Below are 19,392 nucleotides of genomic sequence, written 5' to 3'. Positions count from 1 at the left end.
GCTCCCGATGAACAGTTGTTTTGCTGATGTTGCTTCCAGAGGCAGTTTGGAACTCTGTCGTGAGTGGTGCAACCGAGGACAGACAATTTGTATGTGCATGTCCTATGACAGTGCCATGTTGAAAGTCACTGAGCTCTTCAGTAAGCCCATTCTACTGCCACTGTTTGTCTATGGAGATTGCATGGCTGTGTGCTCAATTTTTTACACAGGTCAGTACCGAGTGTGGCTGAAATAGCCGAATCCACTCATTTGAAGGGGTGTCCATGTACATTTGTATATACAGTGTATATACCTCAATTACCTCGTTCCCCTGCACATCGACTCGGTACTGGTACCCCATGTGTATAGTCAAGTTATCATTACTCATTGTGTATTTATTAGTTTTATTATTATGTGTGTTCTTTTTGTATTATTTCTCTATTGTCTTTCCCTGCATTGTTGGGAAGTTCCCATAAGTAAGCATCTCACTGTTAGTCACTGTTTACGAAGCATGTGACAAATACAATTTCATTTGATTTGAATCGTGGATTACCTCTCACTGGCTTTGGCAACACACCATCTAGATTAAAAGAGGGGAGAGTTTAGTGAATGTTGTCAAAGCTCACCTGCTGTCGCTGTTGCTGTGCCATCTGTCTGCGACTCCCCCCACAAAAACTCCAGACTGGCCCATAATCCCTCTGTCTGGAACCAATCTGTGTGGTTCCTTGGCTGTGTTCCAATTCTATACCTTTTTCCTGAAGTGTGCACTCATGGATATGAAAAGAAAGGAGTAGAGTAAGTAATATGATGGAAACTTCCTCCAGCTATGCTTGCACCAATCAAATGCTTCCAGGCCCTAAATGCATGAGGGGGAGTAAACGAGTGCACACTTCTGAATGAAGGGTAGAGAATCGGAACGCTACCCTCATTTCCCTAGGATTTGATCTATGGTGTAAAAACAATAGATATTCTCCTGAGAAATATTACATTCTAGTGACGGACGCTTGGCGTATTTGTCCAAAGACTAGTTATTGCCTTCTAGCTGCTATCAATTCTGTTGGTGCCCTGGGAGTCATGTCAATATCTTCAGTTTAGGTCTGCATGCATCCTAACCTGATAAACACACACACATCTCCCATTGACGTCAATGCATGATTTCTAGATCTACTTCTACTTCTTGAGGTCACTCGTTGATTCTCTATTTGGGATTCAGCTCCTCAGTAAGATCATGCATCAAATTGGAAGAGTCGTACTGTATGTATCCTTAGACTGTGTGTTCTAAAGCAAACTGCCCTCTTTGGTGAGGTGACCATAATCTCTTACACCATGATACCCCTCAGCCTCAGATTGGGAGCAACAGGGGCACACATCTATAAGCATGCAAGCATTTACGCACAAGCACACATACAAGTGCATGGAGATGCACACTAACAGACACAGGCCAATATGTTTTTATTTCATACAATAGACACACACACACACACTCATACTAGCACACCTGCTAAAAACTATCTAATCTGTCTGTGTCCTTCTCCTTCTCACACACACAGACCAGCCGGGAAGACTGTTTGTGTGTGTGTGTGTTTCTAATGAGAGCCCTTTGGAGTGAGTGACAGTGTCAGAAGGTTAAATGTAACCCTCTCATGGCCCTCCTGAGCAATTAGAGGAGGATGACCTCTACCATGGCTCTACCAGCACCACTATTAAATCGATTTACTCTATACACCAACAATTCGCCTATATATTGTACACGATCTCCCATTACCATTTTCTTTGAGGTAAGCCGTCTAAGCAAAATATCGATTTAGTTAGTTACGGAATGGACAGCTGTGAGGTGTACTAGCTGCATGGGAGTAGCCAAACTGATCTGGTATATTCATTTCTTTTAGATATTTAAGTTCTTATCTACAGTCAAACCCCAGTGGAATAGTTTGTTGTGTGTACGGCCAGGACTTTCCCTCAATGTGTGTTCATGTTGCGTGTCCTTGACCACCCCAAACACTTATGTTGTCATGACTCCCCTGTCCCCTGTGCTATCAAGCCCTGGCACACCTGGTTCCTGTCAGAATGTATTAAGCACCTTCCCAGAACTGTACAATGCAATATCCCTTACCTTGCCATTTACCGTAGGCTCCATTCAACTAGTGCTGAGGCAGCACTTTCTCTGTCACTTTCTCAATTCTCCCCCACCAAACAACAGTGCCACCATACATCCCAGTGCTGGCGTGTTATTGTCAGTGCAGGAGGCCTTTTGCAAAAGTCCTTGATGACATTTTATTCAGTTCATCGTCTTATCAGTTCTTCAAGTCTTTGATTTGATTCATCATAGTTGACTCCACAGTTTTGAGGATGTGCAGTATTTGGGTACATGTTTCAACAGCTGTACTGTAACCCACTGGGCGTGTTCTTGACTAACTGTTAGAATCTTGTTCTTCTTCAACAATAGACCTGTCATTACACGGGTTGCAAGGTTACAAGATAAAAACACATGCGTCTGCGGTGACACAGATAAACTAGGGATTGTTTTTACTCTCCGTGAGTGCTCCTGTCAAACACATGGCTTCACAGGGATTCATAAATGTTACTGAGTTCTGAAGAGAACAACAGAAGACTTTACAGGTGATAGAGAATCACACTGAGTGATTGTTTAGATTTTTCTCATGTTCAACATGTATGATTTTATTCAGATGTCCATTAGCTGTTGAAGAAGCAGCAGCTATTCTTCCTGGGGTCCACACAAAACATAGAACATGATGAAATACACAACACTAAGGGACAGCAACAGTAACAAAAATGTCAAATAAGAACACTACTATTTTAAGAAGAAAATAAAGAATAATAAATAAATGAACAATACTAAGTAGTGTGTGTCTCTTCAGAGTCCGTGTTGTTCCTTGAGGAGTTGTTTTATCTGTTTTGTTTTTAATTATTTTTATTGCTTGCCTGAGTTACCTGAGGTGAAAGAGATTTGTACAAGACGATTTGAATCAGTGGATCACTGTGAGGACTGTCGCTGGGAAACGAGAAGCAAGTACAGGGAGTGAATATTTAATAAATAATAGACATGAAACGAAACACCGACAGCGTCTGGACAAGGGAAACATAACAGTAATGCTGACACGGGGATGAAACTGAGGAATGGAAAGATATAGGGGAGACAATCAATAAAGTGATGGAGTCCAGGTGAGTCCAATGAAGCGCTGATACGCGTAACGATGGTGACAGGTGTGCGTCATGATGGGCAGCCATTATTACCTCGAGTGCCTGAGAGAGGGAGCGGGAGCAGGCGTGACAGATCACATTTTGCGAGTGAGTGAGTGAGTGAGTGAGTGAGTGAGTGAGTGAGTAGTCATTCTGTAAAATAAACAAGAATAGCACTGGTATAACATTCACCAGGCAAGGACCAAACAATTGTATTAATAGGGGATAATATCAATGGACATCCATGTCTGAAAACATCCAATGATTCCCTGAACTGGTGTGAGCACATAAGCCTTCAAACTGGAGCAATGAAGTGAGGTTTGGTAGGCTGACCTTTTCACTTGTCCAGTGTGGCTCAGTTGGTAGAGCATGATGCTTTCAAAAGTCGGGATTGTCGGTTTGATTCTCGTTGGGGCTGCCAATATGAAATGTATGTTTGCATTACTGCAAGTTGCTTTGGATTAAAGTGTCCTCTAAATGGCATATATATTGTAAAATATAAACTAAGCAAAAAAAGAAATGTCCTCTCACTGACAACTGCGTTTAATTTCAGCAAATGTAACATTTGTATGAACATAAGATTCAACAACTGAGACATAAACTGAACAAGTTCCACAGACATGTGACTAACAGAAATTGAATAATGTGTCCCTGAACAAAGGGGGATCAAAATCAATAGTAACAGTCAGTGTCTGGTGTGGCCACCAGCTGCATTAAGTACTGCAGTGCATCTCCTCCTCGTGGACTGCACCAGATTTGCCAATTCTTGCTGTGAGATGTTAACCTCTTCCAGCAAGGCACCTGCAAGTTCCCGGACATTCCTGGGGGGAATGGCCCTAGCCCTCACCCTCCGATCCAACAGGTCCCAGACGTGCTCAATGAGATTGAGATCCGGGCTCTTCGTTGGCCATGACAGAACACTGACATTTCTGTCTTGCAGGAAATCACGCACAGAACGAGCAGTATGGCTGGTGGCATTGTCATGCTGGAGGGTCATGTCAGGATGAGCATGCAGGAAGGGTACCACATGAGGGAGGAGGACATCTTCCCTGTAACGCACAGCGTTGAGTTTGCCTGCAATGACAACAAGCTTAGTTTGATGATGCTGTGACACACCACCCCAGACCATGACGGACCCTCCACCTCCAAATATATCCCGCTCCAGAGTACAGGCTTCGGTGTAACGCTCATTCCTTCGACGATAAACACAAATCCGACCATCACCCCTGTTGAAACAAAACCGCAACTCGTCAGTGAAGAGCACTTTTTGCCAGTCCTGTCTGGTCCAGCAATACAGCAGGCCTACAAGCCCTCAGTCCAGCCTCTCACAGCCTATTGCGGACAGTCTGAGCACTGATAGGGTTTGTGAGTTCCTGGTGTAACTCGGGCAGTTGTTATTGCCATCCTGTACCTGTCCCGCAGGTGTGATGTTCGGATGTACCGATCCTGTGCAGTGTTGTTACACGTGGTCTGCCACTGCGAGGACAATCAGCTCTCCGTCCTGTCTCCCTGTAGCGCTGTCTTAGGCGTCATGCCTCCTTGCAGCATGCCTAAGGCACGTTCACACAGATGAGCAGGGACCCTGGGCATCTTTCTTTTGGTATTTTTCAGTAGAAAGGCCTCTTTAGTGTCCCAAGTTTACCTAACTGTGACCTTAATTTCCTACCATCTGTAAGATGTTCGTGTCTTAATGACCGTTCCACAGGTGCATGTTCATTAATTATTTATGGTTCATTGAACAAGCATGGGAAACAATGTTTAAACCCTTTACAATGAAGATCTGTGAAGTTATTTGTATTTTTACAAATTATCTTGGAAAGACAGGGTCCTGAAAAAGGGACGTTTCTTTTTGCGTTTGCACTTATTCATACCCAATAGTTTAACAATCAGACAGTGTAATCGTCACATAATGGACAGATTCAAAACATAATCATCATATGCTTTCTTCTCATAATAAGAAACTCTGATTTCTGTCAAATAGGACATCTTTACACAGAGAAGAAAGCGGTGTCTGGGCGCAAATGCCATCAAATACTGCCAAATTTGCAAAATGTCAAAGATGAGTCTTTGAAAAGGTCAGCGGGAAACCTTTTTAGATAATCATGTAATGATGCTATTCCAATGACAGGCCTTTCACTTGTGGGATACGGTCTGCATGCAATTGTAAATGCTGGAATTTATAATTAGAAATACAGTGAGCTCCGAAAGTATTGGGACAGTTGAGAACCTTTGGTTTGTTTTGGCTCTGTACTCTAGCACAATGGATTTGAAATTAGACCATGACTATGAGGTTAAAGTGCAGACTGTCAGCTTTAATTTAAGGGTATTGTCATTCATATCGGGTGAACTGTTTAGAAATTGCAGCACTTTCTGTACTTGTAATTTTTGTAAAAAAGAATAGAATAATTTTCGAAACACTTCTACATTATTGTGGATGATACCATGATTATGGATAATCACAGTCCCAATACTTTTGGAGCTCACTGTCTTTAAAACATTTTTTATATATATATATATATATATATATATATATATATATTAATATATCTGTCGGCCCCAGCCACGAACTCAGGCTATGTGTGTAGTTAACCGACCCTCTCTGCCCAGTCATCGCCATTTTACCTGTTGTTGTTTTAGCTGATTAGCTGTTGCTGTCTCACCCGTTGTTGTCTTAGTTAGCTCTCCAAATCAACACCTGTGATTACTTTATGCCTCGCTGTATGTCTCTCTCATATGTCAATATGCCTTGTATACTGTTGTTTAGGTTAGTTATCATTGTTTTAGTTTACTGCGGAGCCCCAAATTCCACTCATTATACCTCTGATACCTCCTTTGTCCCACCTCCCACACATGCGGTGACCTCCCCCATTATAACCAGCTTTTTCAGAGATACAACCTCTCTTATCATCACTCAGTGCCTGGGCTTACCTTCGCTGTACCCGCACCCAACCATACCCCTGTCTGCACATTATGCCCTGAATCTATTCTACCACGCCCAGAAATCTGCTCCTTTTATTCTTTGTCCACAACGCTCTAGGCGACCAGTTTTAATAGCGTTTGGCCGTACCCTCATCCTACTCCTCCTCTGTATCCTCGGGTGATGTGGAGGTAAACCCAGGCCCTGCGTGTCCCCAGGCACCCTCATTTGTTGACTTCTGTGATCGAAAAAGCCTTAGTTTCATGCATATCAACATCAGAATCCTCCTCCCTAAGTTTGTTTTACTCACTGCTTTAGCACACTCCGCCAACCCTGATGTCCTTGCCGTGTCTGAATCCTGGCTTAGGAAGGCCACCAACAATTCTGAGATGTCCATACCCAAGCTACAACATTTTCCGTCAAGATAGAGCTGCCAAAGGGGGAGGAGTTGCAATCTACTGCAGGGATAGCCTGCAAAGTTCTGTCATACTTTCCAGTTCTATACCCAAACAGTTTGAACTTCTAATTTTTAAAAATGAACCTCTCCAGAAATAAGTCTCTCACACCCCCTCTACTCCCAGCTGTGCCCCGGACACCATTTGTGAATTGATCACCCCCCATCTAACTTCAGAGTTCGTACTGTTAGGTGACCTAAACTGGGATATGCTTCAAACCCCGGAAGTCCTACAATCTAAGCTAGATGCCCTCAATCTCACACAAATCATCAAGGAACCCACCAGGTACAACCCTAAATCCATTAACATGGGCACCCTCATAGACATTATCCTGACCAACTTGCCCTCCAAATACACCTTCGCTGTTTTCAATCAGGATCTCAGCGATCACTGCCTCATTGCCTGTATCCGCTATGGGTCCATGGTCAAACGACCACCCCTCATCACTGTCAAACGCTCCCTAAAACACTTCTGCGAGCAGGCCTTGAGAAACATACCCGGCCAAAACATAGAAACAGAAAACATAGACATAAAGAAACTAGAATGCCTACCCTAGTCACACCCTGGCCTAACCAAAATAGAGAATAAAAGCCTCTCTATGGCCAGGGTGTGACAAACACCTTTGGAAGCGATTACAGCCTCAAGTCTTCTTGGGTATGACGCTACGAGCTTGGCACACCTGTATTTGGGGAGTTTCTCCCATTCTTCTCTGTAGATCCTCTCAAACTCTGTCTGGTTGGATGGAAAGTGCCGCTGCACAGCTATTTGCAGGTCTCTCCAGAGATGTTTGATCGGGTTCAAGTCCGGGCTCTTGCTGGGCCACTCAAAGACATTCAGAGACTTGTCCCGGAGCCACTCCTGCATTGTCTTGGCTGTGAACCTTCAGCCCAGTCTGAGGTCCTGAGCACTCTGGAGCAGGTTTTCATCAAGGATCTCTCTGTACTTTTCTCCGTTCATCTTTCCCTCGACCCTGACTAGTCTCCCAGTCCCTGCCACTGAAAAACATCCCCACAGCATGATGCTGCCACCACCGTGCTTCACCGTAGGGATGGTGCCAGGTTTCCTCCAGAAGTCACGCTTGGCATTCAGGCCAAAGAGTTCTTGGTCTTGGTTACATCAGAACATAGAATCTTGTGCCTCACGGTCAGAGAGTCCTTTAGGTGCCTTTTGGCAAACTCCAAGCGGACTGTCATGTGCTTTTTACTGAGGAGTGACTTTCGTCTGGCCACTGTACCATAAAGGCCTGATTGGTGGAGTGCTGCAGAGATGGTTGTCTTTCTGGAAGGTTCTCCCATCTCCACAGTGGAACTCTGGAGCTCTGTCAGAGTGAGTCAACTCCCTGACCAAGGCCTTTCTCCCCGATTGGCCAGGTGGCCAGTGCCATTTCTCACCTCTCTCTCTTTCTCTCGCTCTCTAGGAAGAGTATTGGTGGTTCCAAACTTCTTCCATTTAAGAAAGACGGACGCCACTGTGTTCTTGGGGACCTTCAATGCTGCAGAAATAGTTTTGTTCCCTTCCCCAGATCTGTGCTTCGACATAGTCCTGTCTCAGAGCTCTACGGACAATTCCTTAGCCCTCATGTCTTGGTTTTTTGCTCTGACATGCACTGTCAGTTGTGGGACCCTATATAGGCAGGTGTGTGCCTTTCCAAATCATGTCCAATCATTTGGATTTACCACAGGTGGACTTCAATCAAGTTGTAGAAACATCTCAAGGATGAGCAATAGAGAAAGAGTGCATCAGAGCTCAATTTCGAGTCTCATAACAAAGGGTCTGCATACTTATGTAAATAAGTTTTCTTTTTTAGACCTGTTTTCGCTTTGTCATTATGGGTTATTGTTTGTAGATTGATAAGGAATTTGTATTATTTAATCCATTTTAGAATAAGGCTGTAACATAACAAAATGTGGAAAAATGGAAGGGGTGTGAATACTTTCCGAATGCACTGAAAATACTGTTGCCATTCTATTTATTTATGTTGTCTATAAGACAGTGATTTACACTATTGTACCTTGAGTGCACAGACATACTCTTTATATATTGCATTAATGACACTTGCATTAATGACACTGTCTTACTTTCACATCAGACAGCACAGGTCTATTAGCGTTATTATTGCCTCCAACCGTACAGTATCACATCCTGATTTCCATAGTATCATTCACTTTAAGCCTTAGGCACCCATTTGATATGCAGCGCAGAGCACTACGATTGTGGTTTCTGTCAAGGCAAGGAATCGTTTTCTGCATTTGATAATGCCACCGACCCCAGGAATGGACTAAAGGATTCTGGGTCAGGTATAATCTTGCTCTTCCCTGCACCCTGGCTACTCGAATCCAAACATTGCCTTTCTCTCTTTGAGCCTTTATGGCTTTGACATTTTATGATTAGTTTTACAGTAATGCCCGCTGGCATGTCCTAGGATTCCTGCGATCCGTTCGCCACCAACAACAACAAGAGGCCTGTTTCTTTTCTCTTTTTTTCTTGCCCTCCTCGATCACCATGGAGATAACCGGGTTGTGTTTACCACCTGACTTCTGTGGGGCACAATGGAAATATGATTATGGTAATGGGGTTGTGTTTAGTGACGATCGAGGAGGACTTGTCCAGACGCTTAGGCCCAGTGAAGAGGCCCATTTAGGTGATACCCACAGCCTTAATTAAGATTTGATTCATTTTAATTGAACTAGATGAGCTTTGATTAAGCACACAGAGGCCCCAATGTGGCCGCGCCTAAACAATGGTGGCCCTTTTGTCAACCACATAATGAAGAGCGCTTCGTCTGCTGTTGCTGTTTTTGGCCGAGAGGAGAGAAGTGCTCATTTGCTTGATGGGCTCTCTGACACCGTCTCTTAATGTGCTTCCAAATGTAGGTAACCTTTGAGAAGCCTCGATCTGTGCGTCACCAGGAAATGTGCGGGGAAGGGATTTAATGTTGCGCGTTGCCCTGAAAGCTTTTAATGAAGCTTTCGGCTCATCAGGCAAGACTAACACACACCAGCGGAATTAGGCAGCCAGTGCCATCTCTCACCTCTCTCTCTTTCTCTCGCTCTCTTTCTCTCTGAGAGAACGGCAATTTGTGTCCTAGTTTTATTAATTGAGCTTTTATTGTTATTATTCTTATTAACTTACTTTCCTATAGTTGTTGCATTGTCATGTGGTGAACCTGCAAGGGAGCATGTACTTCATGTACTGTATATATGACAAATAAACAAACTTGAAAACACACATACATCTAACTTTGGCATTTACGTGTACATCTCTCTCGGCAGCCACTGAGTGCCCCGACAAAAGAAAGAAAGACGAGGCTCTCCTAGCCCACTAATGCACCCACAAAGTGCTTTCTAATATGCACACGGGGAGAAAGATTCAAAGTTTTCTATGGCACTGTAGAGTAGGCCGGCACTCTAAGGTTAATCACACAGCGGTAGACCTAAACGTTGGGCACCGTTTATGGAATCAAATAAAAATGTTGTGTAAGATGGGGAAGGACGGCTGCACCAAGCCAAGGCTGCTGCCAGTCAGTGCTGATGAATTAGACTGTGTTCAATTAAAATGACTCCTCTTATCCGGCTCCCGCTCCAAACGGCCCGCGCTTTGTATTATTGTCATTTCCCTTAATTACCGGCTGTCCCCACAGCCAGAGTTGTAATTTATGCGGCGGAAATTATTTTCTTAACATCACTCCAATGAGCCTTTCAATGCTTTGTTGCAGTGAACTTTCTGCGGACATGGATTCGATCAGCTGTCTTATGTTTTTGACTGGCTGTATCTGCATGCACATTGAGAGACTTCCTGCTTGTTGTTGGTCTGAAGGTTACTGTTGTCATGACGTTGGCCTGGGGGGTAGGTTTATGACAGTCATAAATACCTCTTCCCCCTTTTTCCTCTCTCTACCCTACTGAGGTTACATTTGCAAAACCCTTGGTTAACATAGAGATTCTGGGAACATCAGAAGGTGGGGGGAAATGAACTATATTCTGGTAATGCGACCAATTGAACATATGCGGTGGTACTTAATGAATATGATGTCAGTTCGGTTGTCATTTGAGATATTCTCATCAATGATAAGATGACAAACTCTACAGTGGAAAGTCTACACATCAGAGTTATCAGATTCACATGGAATTGTTGTTCAATTTAAATGTTTGAATATTAAATTATTCGTGATGGGATGAAATGTGATTTTAGCTTCTAAAATGTGAGATTTGGGTTTTCATAAGATTGAGCAGTGCCCTATCAGTGGCCTGCCCCTGTGAAGGGACATGGGCTATAAAACTTTTCAAACTTTTCAAGCCCTCCTCTCCCTTCCCATATAAGCCCTTGATGACAATGTAACCTCCTGTTCCGAGGACGTGAGGACGACGGTCCGATGTCAGAATGGTTCAGATAATAACTACAGAACGAAGCCAACATCAGCGTGAGCTTTGGTTGCGAATGGTATGAACTTTGAACTCTTATTCACTACAGAAGTGATACCTCCTAGCCGTTGAGTTAGCAACAGCCGCTGCAAATGAGGGTTAGGAAGGAACAGACAGAGTATCTCGTCTACCACACAATGACGTTACTACAACATATTCAATTTACCAGCAGAGACATTCTTCAAAAGAACAAAGGACTCGGTTGGGCAACACGGCCTTCCATGTACCACCAACCTACCGAAACGCAGCTCAGAGTAAATATTTATTTCATTTTCCTTTTCCAAATGAGCGGTAATTTAGGATGCATAAGATACTGTATTTACGACAGCACAGCTTCGCCCTTTGTTCCTCAGTCTTCCCGCTCTTTCAATCAAATCCAGCCCCTTTTATTTTGTGTAACAAGCTGTCATATCTGTTTCGCCCGCTAGGGACATTTTCCTTTATAACGTAATTAGTAATCAAGTTATGATTTAATTATGTGTATGTGTAATTCTGTGTGATTAGTTAGGTATTTAGTAAATAAGTAATTAAACCTGATGCTGATTCAACTTGTGAGCCAGGGTTCGTGCAGATAGCCAAGAATTAACAACTTTCAGATGAGACTGAATTAAGATGACGATTAATATTGACTGCTACGATGTAAAATATTACTAGGCCTTTGAGTTTATTCGGAAGATAACAGCTCTATAAATATTATTTTGTGGTGCCCGACTCTCTAGTTAATTACATTTACATGATTAGCTCAATCAAGTAATATTAATGACGGATAAATTATTTTATAGAATAGCATGTCATATCACTTAATCCGGCATAGCCAAAGACACGATACTGTTCTCCTTCTCCTCTTCCTGTGATGTTATTCGTTGTTTGTTGGTCTGTAGGTTACTGTGCTGCTTTTTCTCTTCTTGTGATGTCATTCGTTGTTTGTTAGTTGGTCTGTAAGTTACTGTGCTCCTTCTCTTCCTGTTTGTAGGTTGCTGCTACACCACTTTGCAGTGTAGAGGTTGCAAGTGACATAACACAAGCTGCCAAACTAGAGCAGTAGGTACTCTACCCTTACAGTTATATGTACCAGGAAAGCCCACCCATGGATGTGAAACACATAAAACTGCAGAACATTGAGGTACTAACACATCTAATGATCTGCGAGGCCAAATGTCATCAGACAGCTGAAAGCCATGCTGTGGCGAGACAACCTGTGGCTCTGGCCATACTGTACGTGTTGGCTTACTGTATTTCCCCTGCAATAGAATACAGATGGTACGTTATAGTATGGAAACATGTTTTTGCCCCAGAATTTTCAAGCCTTTGAAGAAATCAATTGATAGCTTTGCAATGCGAAAACCAAAAGCACAGAGCACTTTTAGTTAGAGAGAGAGATACATGTTTAGCCATTGAATAGATGGGAATAGATACTCCTCCCGTATCGGCCAGATCTATACAGTTGCATGCCTCCCTGAATTTTGCGTAATGGCTTTATTACCTGCCAATTTTTGCTCCCTCTCCCCTCTCTGCGTGATCGCTGCTGGGAAAATGCTGCCTGCAGCGATATGTTCCTTTTTAGACCACAGAAATAATGACACGACATGGCGTAATGGATTTGATACAAGCTTCGTGCTACGAGGCAACGAAGGGGCAGAAAATTGTTGGTGGGGGTGATGAAGGGACAGTAGAAAGAAAAACAAATCTGAGAGGCAATTCTGCAGGAAAAAAAGAGCACAAGCCTCCGCTGAATGCCCCCCCCCCCCCCCCCCCCCATCTCATAAATGTATTAGAGATTGAAGTCACGGCCCGGGCTCCAATCTCGATAATCGAAAACAAACCTGGTTTAATCCCTCGGGTGTCCTCTGTTGCCTTTCTGCGTAGCATCACGCATACACACAACCTCCATGGGCACGCGTGCTGCAATGTTTATTGAATTAATGCACCCTCCAGATGCCAGCTAGAAGACAAACACAGGCGGTATCAAGGTATTGGACTAACGCTCTCTCTGACAGGAAGTGGCACAATGTAATGCTGTTTCAGGTGTTGGGCCATGCTGTGGAACAGGCCTTTATAGGGCTAATGAAAGGATTATTTTGTATGATCATGTAGTTAATGAAACATTTGGAAGAGTTTATACTCCAGATGGACCCTATGGAGTAGATCAGGCATGACATTTTTATACTCTATATTGGCAGACAGGCCTATATGTAGTGAGGTTAAACACAGTTGTATTTGAAGCAAGCAGTTGAAGGCATCTCCACTCTGTCGTCTGATTTCTGTTGTAGTCTCCTCTTTCTCTATCTATCTCTCTCTCTCTCTTCCATAGTGTGTAGCATGTAGTTGAAGCCATCTCTGCTCTGATATCTGATAAAAAAAAAATTTCTCTCTCTCTCCTTAAGCTACATTGGGGACCCTGGACTTCAGTTTACTGTATGACCAGGAAAACAACGCTTTGCACTGTACCATCAACAAAGCCAAGGTGAGCATTCATGATGTTTGTCATTCAACGGGAAATTGTTTCCATGGTTTAGGGTTAACCAATGTAAAATACACACACACACAACCAGAACCACCCCAAAGCATGGATCAACATCTCATAGGTTAATTAATTATATCAGTTGTTAATTCATTACCAATCTGTGCTATTAAGCTGATGTCAAGTTTAAACTATATCCTTTTCGTAATACTTGTCGAAATAGCAGATGTAGTATTGATACTCACATTTGTATTGCTTGGTAGTCACTGCAGCAATTCCATTTAAGTACCTAGGTCCGGGGCTCAATAGCAGTACATATTTCAATCCATACATAGCAATATAGTAGGTAGCTGGTCTCTAACTAACTTTGCATAATGACAGGGAATAAATGGTATGTTTCTTGTTAAATAGTCAGACGTTTGCAATTTATCCTGCTTTAAACGCAGCCTGTAAATGGTACCATCATTTCCACACCTATTTCGGATAAAAGATGAAGAGGACTTTTAGAGCTCAGCAGCTCTCTCTTTTCCTATTTCAGATATCTAGAACGGTAACATAAAGTAGGCTCCACGGACATTCATGATGCTACATGGTTATATTTTGATCAAGGTGGTTGATAGCCTTTCTCTGTCTCAAACACACACACTCCAGGCTCATAGCTAAACATGTACCAGAGGCTCGCAGGGGGATCACTGGCAGCTTGTTTTGGCTCTGTCGGTGTGTGTGTGTGTTCTCTGCTTCTTCCCACTCCGTGGTCATGTGAAGGGTATTTCCTCTGACAACAAGCTTCTGGTAGCATCTGTTGCTGTTCACTTTACTCTGGATCCAAACGAAGCCTTTAGTCTGTCCTTACAGCAGCTCTGCAGTACACACACAGGTCAACACATGCACACAAAAACACAGACAAAAACACATGTGCATGCACAGGCTCACATACTCACGAACACACACAACCACAAAGGAAAACACACACATGAATGCACTTGCTTACGAACACACTCAAACCCACACAAAAACAGATGTGCATGCGCACGCACACATTCAAATCCACACACACTCAAATCCCCCCAAGAAGGGAAATCTCTTCATGTCTGAGGCTCAAAGCATTTTCCCTCACTGTGTTTTGTTTAAATAATCGCTGCTTCTTCTTGAAGATGACTTTTAGGTTTCAGTAGCTCATTCACTGGGCTCTAGGACAAAGCAGGAAACATCTGTAGACATTTCAGATATCTCTTCCCCTCTGTTGCTCACCCAAATTCTTTGTGACATTTACTAGTTAATGATCTCAAATGGATTTCCTGTGACCTACTGCATGCTATTGTATCATGGCTTGGTCTGCAATAGGCCAGACCGGATGTCTGAATGCAGTGGCTCAAGAGGAATGTCTGAAATCAGGATTATTTACTGAAGACTGCATGCTTTCCAGCCCAAACAAACAGCGTCTCCATCCAAATCAACAAGGTGGGGAAAAAGTTACAGAGCCTCTGCTATCTTTTCCCTCTCCACTCGAAGATGAAGTGGCCATTTTCCTTTTCCACCTTGCTCGTAATTGTCTTTTCAGGATAAGTAGGTCCAATTTACCCAGCCAGATCCACATTCGCTGGCTTGGGGGGGAATGCCAGACAAGGAGAGTCACTTACTTTGCCCTCTTCCACATACCCGTTTCTCCTCAAAGAGAACCAGCTGGCAGATCTGAGAATAACCCCTTCTTGTTCCAATCCCTTCTATTCCCCAAGGAAAGAATTTAAGTCACAGGGGTAACACACTGGGGTCATGTTCAGCAGGGCATACTGTATAATTTCCTTTTGCAATGGAAAATGAAAATCTGTGGTTTTAAGTTCAAGCAGTACCTCCCTCTTTCACCCCAGTTTCTCCCTACCAAACATGCCAATCTGAGATTAGGCCTTTGGTAGTGACTTCCTCTGGGATTTCAGCTGCTCCAGCTGTCACAGTCAGTGCAAGGCTCAACATGAAACCCCAGGTGTCATAGTAGGCAGCAGGCTTCCTCTGCTCTGGTACCTGGCAGCGGACTAGCGAAGCCCCAGTCCAGGGAGCTCCAGGCGACTCCTTTGGCTTTCTCTCAAAGCCTTGGAACAGCAGCTGGGCTAGCATCAGCGAGCGACTCCCTGGGAGAGAGTGCTAGAGAGGCTCCCTCTGGGCTTGTGGATGGCCTCACTTTTTAGGGCGGTCTTCACTAGAACACAAAAAAACACATTTGTATTTTTTTCACTGTTGGGATTTCTGCAAGGTTTTGAGGGCTTGAAGAGTATTCGGTCCCATTAGGGTGCTTGTCATCGCATAACATAACTGGAATGCATGCCAAAAAGGCAAAATACTCAAATGCAGCAGCAGAGCCTTTTAAAACTCTAATTTCTTTCTTTGGTGGTGGGGAAATTTCACCTCTATGACTTACTTGTGACATTTTGACATCCTCCACGCACTATCTTTAGTGCAAAAGTTAACACACTAGAAAAGACTGGTAAGATAAGCAGTTGAATGGAGTCGAGAAAACATTTAAAGAGACTCCAGTTTTCTTTAATTCCCAAAAGAGGACATTGATGGGTGTTTTTCCCTGGCATGGATTCATATGTTAAAGTAAACAGAGGCCTATTCCCTATCTAGAGCACTTCATTACATTGTTTGATCCATCACCTGTTTTATTTAGACTGAACCATCAAGCATGACGAGCCACTCTGGACGAAGATAGCGTAGATAGGCTAAGCATCGCTAGCTAGTGGATCTTGGCCGATAGTACTAATGACCGTGAGCAGTGGTACGGTCCCTCTCTCGCTGTGCAAAATACAATTGTTTGCTCAATCTAAGTAATATAGATGTACATTGGGGAGAACAAGTATTTGATACACTACCGATTTTGCAGGTTTTCCTACTTTCAAAGCATGTAGTCTGTCATTTTTATCATAGGTACACTTCAACTGTGAGAGATAGAATCTAAAACAAAAATCTAGAAAATCACATTGTATGATTTTTAAGTAATTAAATTGCATTTTATTGCATGACATAAGTATTTGATACATCAGAAAAGCAGAACTTAATATTTGGTACAGAAACCTTTGTTTGCAATTACAGAGATCATACGTTTCCTGTAGTTCTTGACCAGGTTTGCACACACTGCAGCAGGGATTTTGTCTCACTCCACCATACAGACCTTCTCCAGATCCTTCAGGATTCGGGGCTGTCGCTGGGCAATAGTTGCACAGCTATTTTCAGGTCTCTCCAGAGATGTTCGACCGGGTTCAAGTCCGGGCTCTGGCTGAGCCCACTCAAGGACATTCAGAGACTTGGACCGAAGCCACTCCTTTGTTGTCTTGGCTGTGTGTTTAGAGTCGTTGTCCCGTTGGCAGGTGAACCTTCGCCCCAGTCTGAGGTCCTGAGTGCTCTGGAGCAGGTTTTCATAAAGGATCTCTCTCTACAGTACTTTGCACCGTTCAGCTTTGCCTCGATCCTGACTGGTCTCCGAGTCCCTGCTGCTGAAAAACATCCCCACAGCATGATGCTGCCACCACAGTGCTTCACTTTAGGGATGGTGCCAGGTTTTCTCCAGACTTGACGCTTGGAATTCGGGCCAAAGAGTTCAATCTTGGTTTCATCAGACCACAGAATCTTGTTTCTCATGGTCTGAGAGTCATTAGGTGCCTTTTGGCAAACTCCAAGCGGGCTGCCATGTGCCTTTTACTGAGGAGTGTTGGTGGAGTGCTGCAGATATAGTTGTCCTTCTGGAAGGTTTTCCCATCTCCACAGAGGTACTCTGGAGCTCTGTCAGAGTGACCATTTGGTTCTTGGTCAACTCCCTGACCAAGGCCCTTCTCCCCCAATTGCTCAGTTTGGCTGGGCGGCCAGCTTTCAGAAGAGTATGTATGGTTCCAAACTTCTTCCAATTAAGAATGATTGAGGCCACTTTCTTCTTAGGGAAGGCAATGCTGCAGAAATGTTTTGGTACCCTTCCCCAGATATGTACCTGGACACAATCCTGTCTCAGAGCCCTTTGACCTAATGGCTTGGTTTTTGCTCTGACATGCACTGTCAACTTTGGGACCTTATATAGACAGGTGTGTGCCTTTCCAAATCATGTCCAATCAATTGAATTTACCACAGGTGGACTCCAATCAAGTTGTAGAAACATCTCAAGGATGATCAATGGAAACAGGATGCAGCTGGGCTCAATTTCAAGTCTCATAGCAAAGGATCTGAATACTTATGTCAATTTGCAAACATTTCTAGAAACCAGTTTTAGCTTTGTCATTATGGGGTATTGTGTGTGTAGATTGCTAAGAATTTTTCTTTTTGTTAATCCATTTTAGAATAAGGCTGTAATGTAACAACATGTGGAAAGAGTCAAGGGGTCTGAATACTTTTCCAAGACACTGGAACTGTAAAAATGTTCTTGATGACTTAAAAGATATGCCTTGGGAATTGGTCTACCTTGAAGACAGCATAAATCATGCAGTAGAATGTTTCACAACATTTTACAAGGACAGTTGATCGCCATGCCCAAATAATAATAGAAAAACTGTGAAGGTCAGCCCATCGCCATGGATAGACAATGAGCTATGTGTGGTTTTTACACAGCGATATGAGGCAAAGAGTCATGCTATTAACTCACAATTTGAATCTGATATAATGTTGTACAGGAAACCCGCGGAACTATGCTGTGTAACTGAATCATCATATTATCATCATATTATTTTGTACAAAAAAAGCTTTCACTGACTGCAAAAACAATCCCACATCAGTCTGGAATACTGTGAAAAGCCTCCTGGGCACATCCAGCACATAGTATCAATCTACTGTGGAAGTAAATGAGGAAATAAAAACAAAACATATTGACATTTATGAGTCATCCTGTCAATGAAAGGGACATTGTTAATTCTATTTACAAAATCATCAAAAGCCTGCAGTTTCACATTACCCCAGGTATCAACTGATGAAGTGCTCAAAGCATCAATGTGCTTACCTGAGGACAAGCCACCTGGGCTTACCTGAGGACAAGCCACCTGGGCATACCTGAGGACAAGCCACCTGGGCTTACCTGAGGACAAGCCACCTGGGCTTACCTGAGGACAAGCCACCTGGGCTTACCTGAGGACAAGCCACCTGGGCTTGATCTCATTGACAAACTTCTTTGAATAGCAGCACCATATATTGCAGCTGCAATTAGGCATATTTTTTAAGGAATTTCCTAATGAATGGAAGCATGCAAAATTGTGTCCAGTTCCAAAAGGCAAAACAACCATTTATCAGACCGTAGACTAGCCCACTGTCATCATTTTGTAATATTTTGGAAGCAATTGTCAGTAACTGTATATGTGTGTACAGTCTTGGCCAAAAGTTTTGAGAATGACACAAATATTAATTTTCACTAAGTTTGCTGATTCAGTGTCTTTAGATATTTTTGTCAGATGTTACTATGGAATACTGAAGTATAATTACAAGCATTTCATAAGTGTCAAAGGCTTTTATTTGCAGTGTTGACCTTTCTTTTTCAAGACCTCTGCAATCTGCCCTGGCATGCTGTCAATTAACTTCTGGGCCACATCCTGACTGATGGCAGCTCATTCTGGCATAATCAATGCTTGGAGTTTGTCAGAATTTGTGGGTTTTTGTTTGTCCCCCCGCCTCTTGAGGATTGACCACAAGTTATTAATGGGATTAAGGTCTGGGGAGTTTCCTGGCCATGGACCCAAAATATCGATGTTTTGTTCCCCGAGCCACTTAGTTATCACTTTTGTCTTATGGCAAGGTGCTCCATCATGCTGGAAAAGGCATTGTTTGTCACCAAACTGTTCCTGGATGGTTGGGAGAAGTTGCTCTCGGAGGATGTGTTGGTACCATTCTTTATTCATGGCTGTGTTCTTAGGCAAAATTGTGAGTGAGCCCACTCCCTTGGCTGAGAAGCAACCCCACACATGAATGGTCTCAGGATGCTTTACTGTTGGCATG

The 19,392-nt window shown here is 43.3% G+C and overlaps 1 protein-coding gene across 2 annotated transcripts in view; it reads left to right on the top strand.

The window, feature by feature from the left end:
• LOC109873111 (double C2-like domain-containing protein beta) overlaps positions 1–19,392 on the top strand; it is a 169,485-nt gene that overhangs the window by 56,498 nt on the left and 93,595 nt on the right. For both annotated transcript variants that reach the window (XM_031807722.1, XM_020464657.2), the window contains exon 2: positions 13,358–13,437. In XM_031807722.1, coding sequence (XP_031663582.1) covers positions 13,358–13,437 — 80 coding nt within the window. The remainder of the gene's footprint in view (positions 1–13,357; positions 13,438–19,392) is intronic.

This window comes from Oncorhynchus kisutch, linkage group LG28, assembly GCF_002021735.2.
Source record: "Oncorhynchus kisutch isolate 150728-3 linkage group LG28, Okis_V2, whole genome shotgun sequence".
Classification (NCBI taxonomy): domain Eukaryota; kingdom Metazoa; phylum Chordata; class Actinopteri; order Salmoniformes; family Salmonidae; genus Oncorhynchus; species Oncorhynchus kisutch.
The sequence above is the reverse complement of the archived record's forward strand: the minus strand, read 5'-3'. Positions and strand labels throughout refer to the sequence as shown.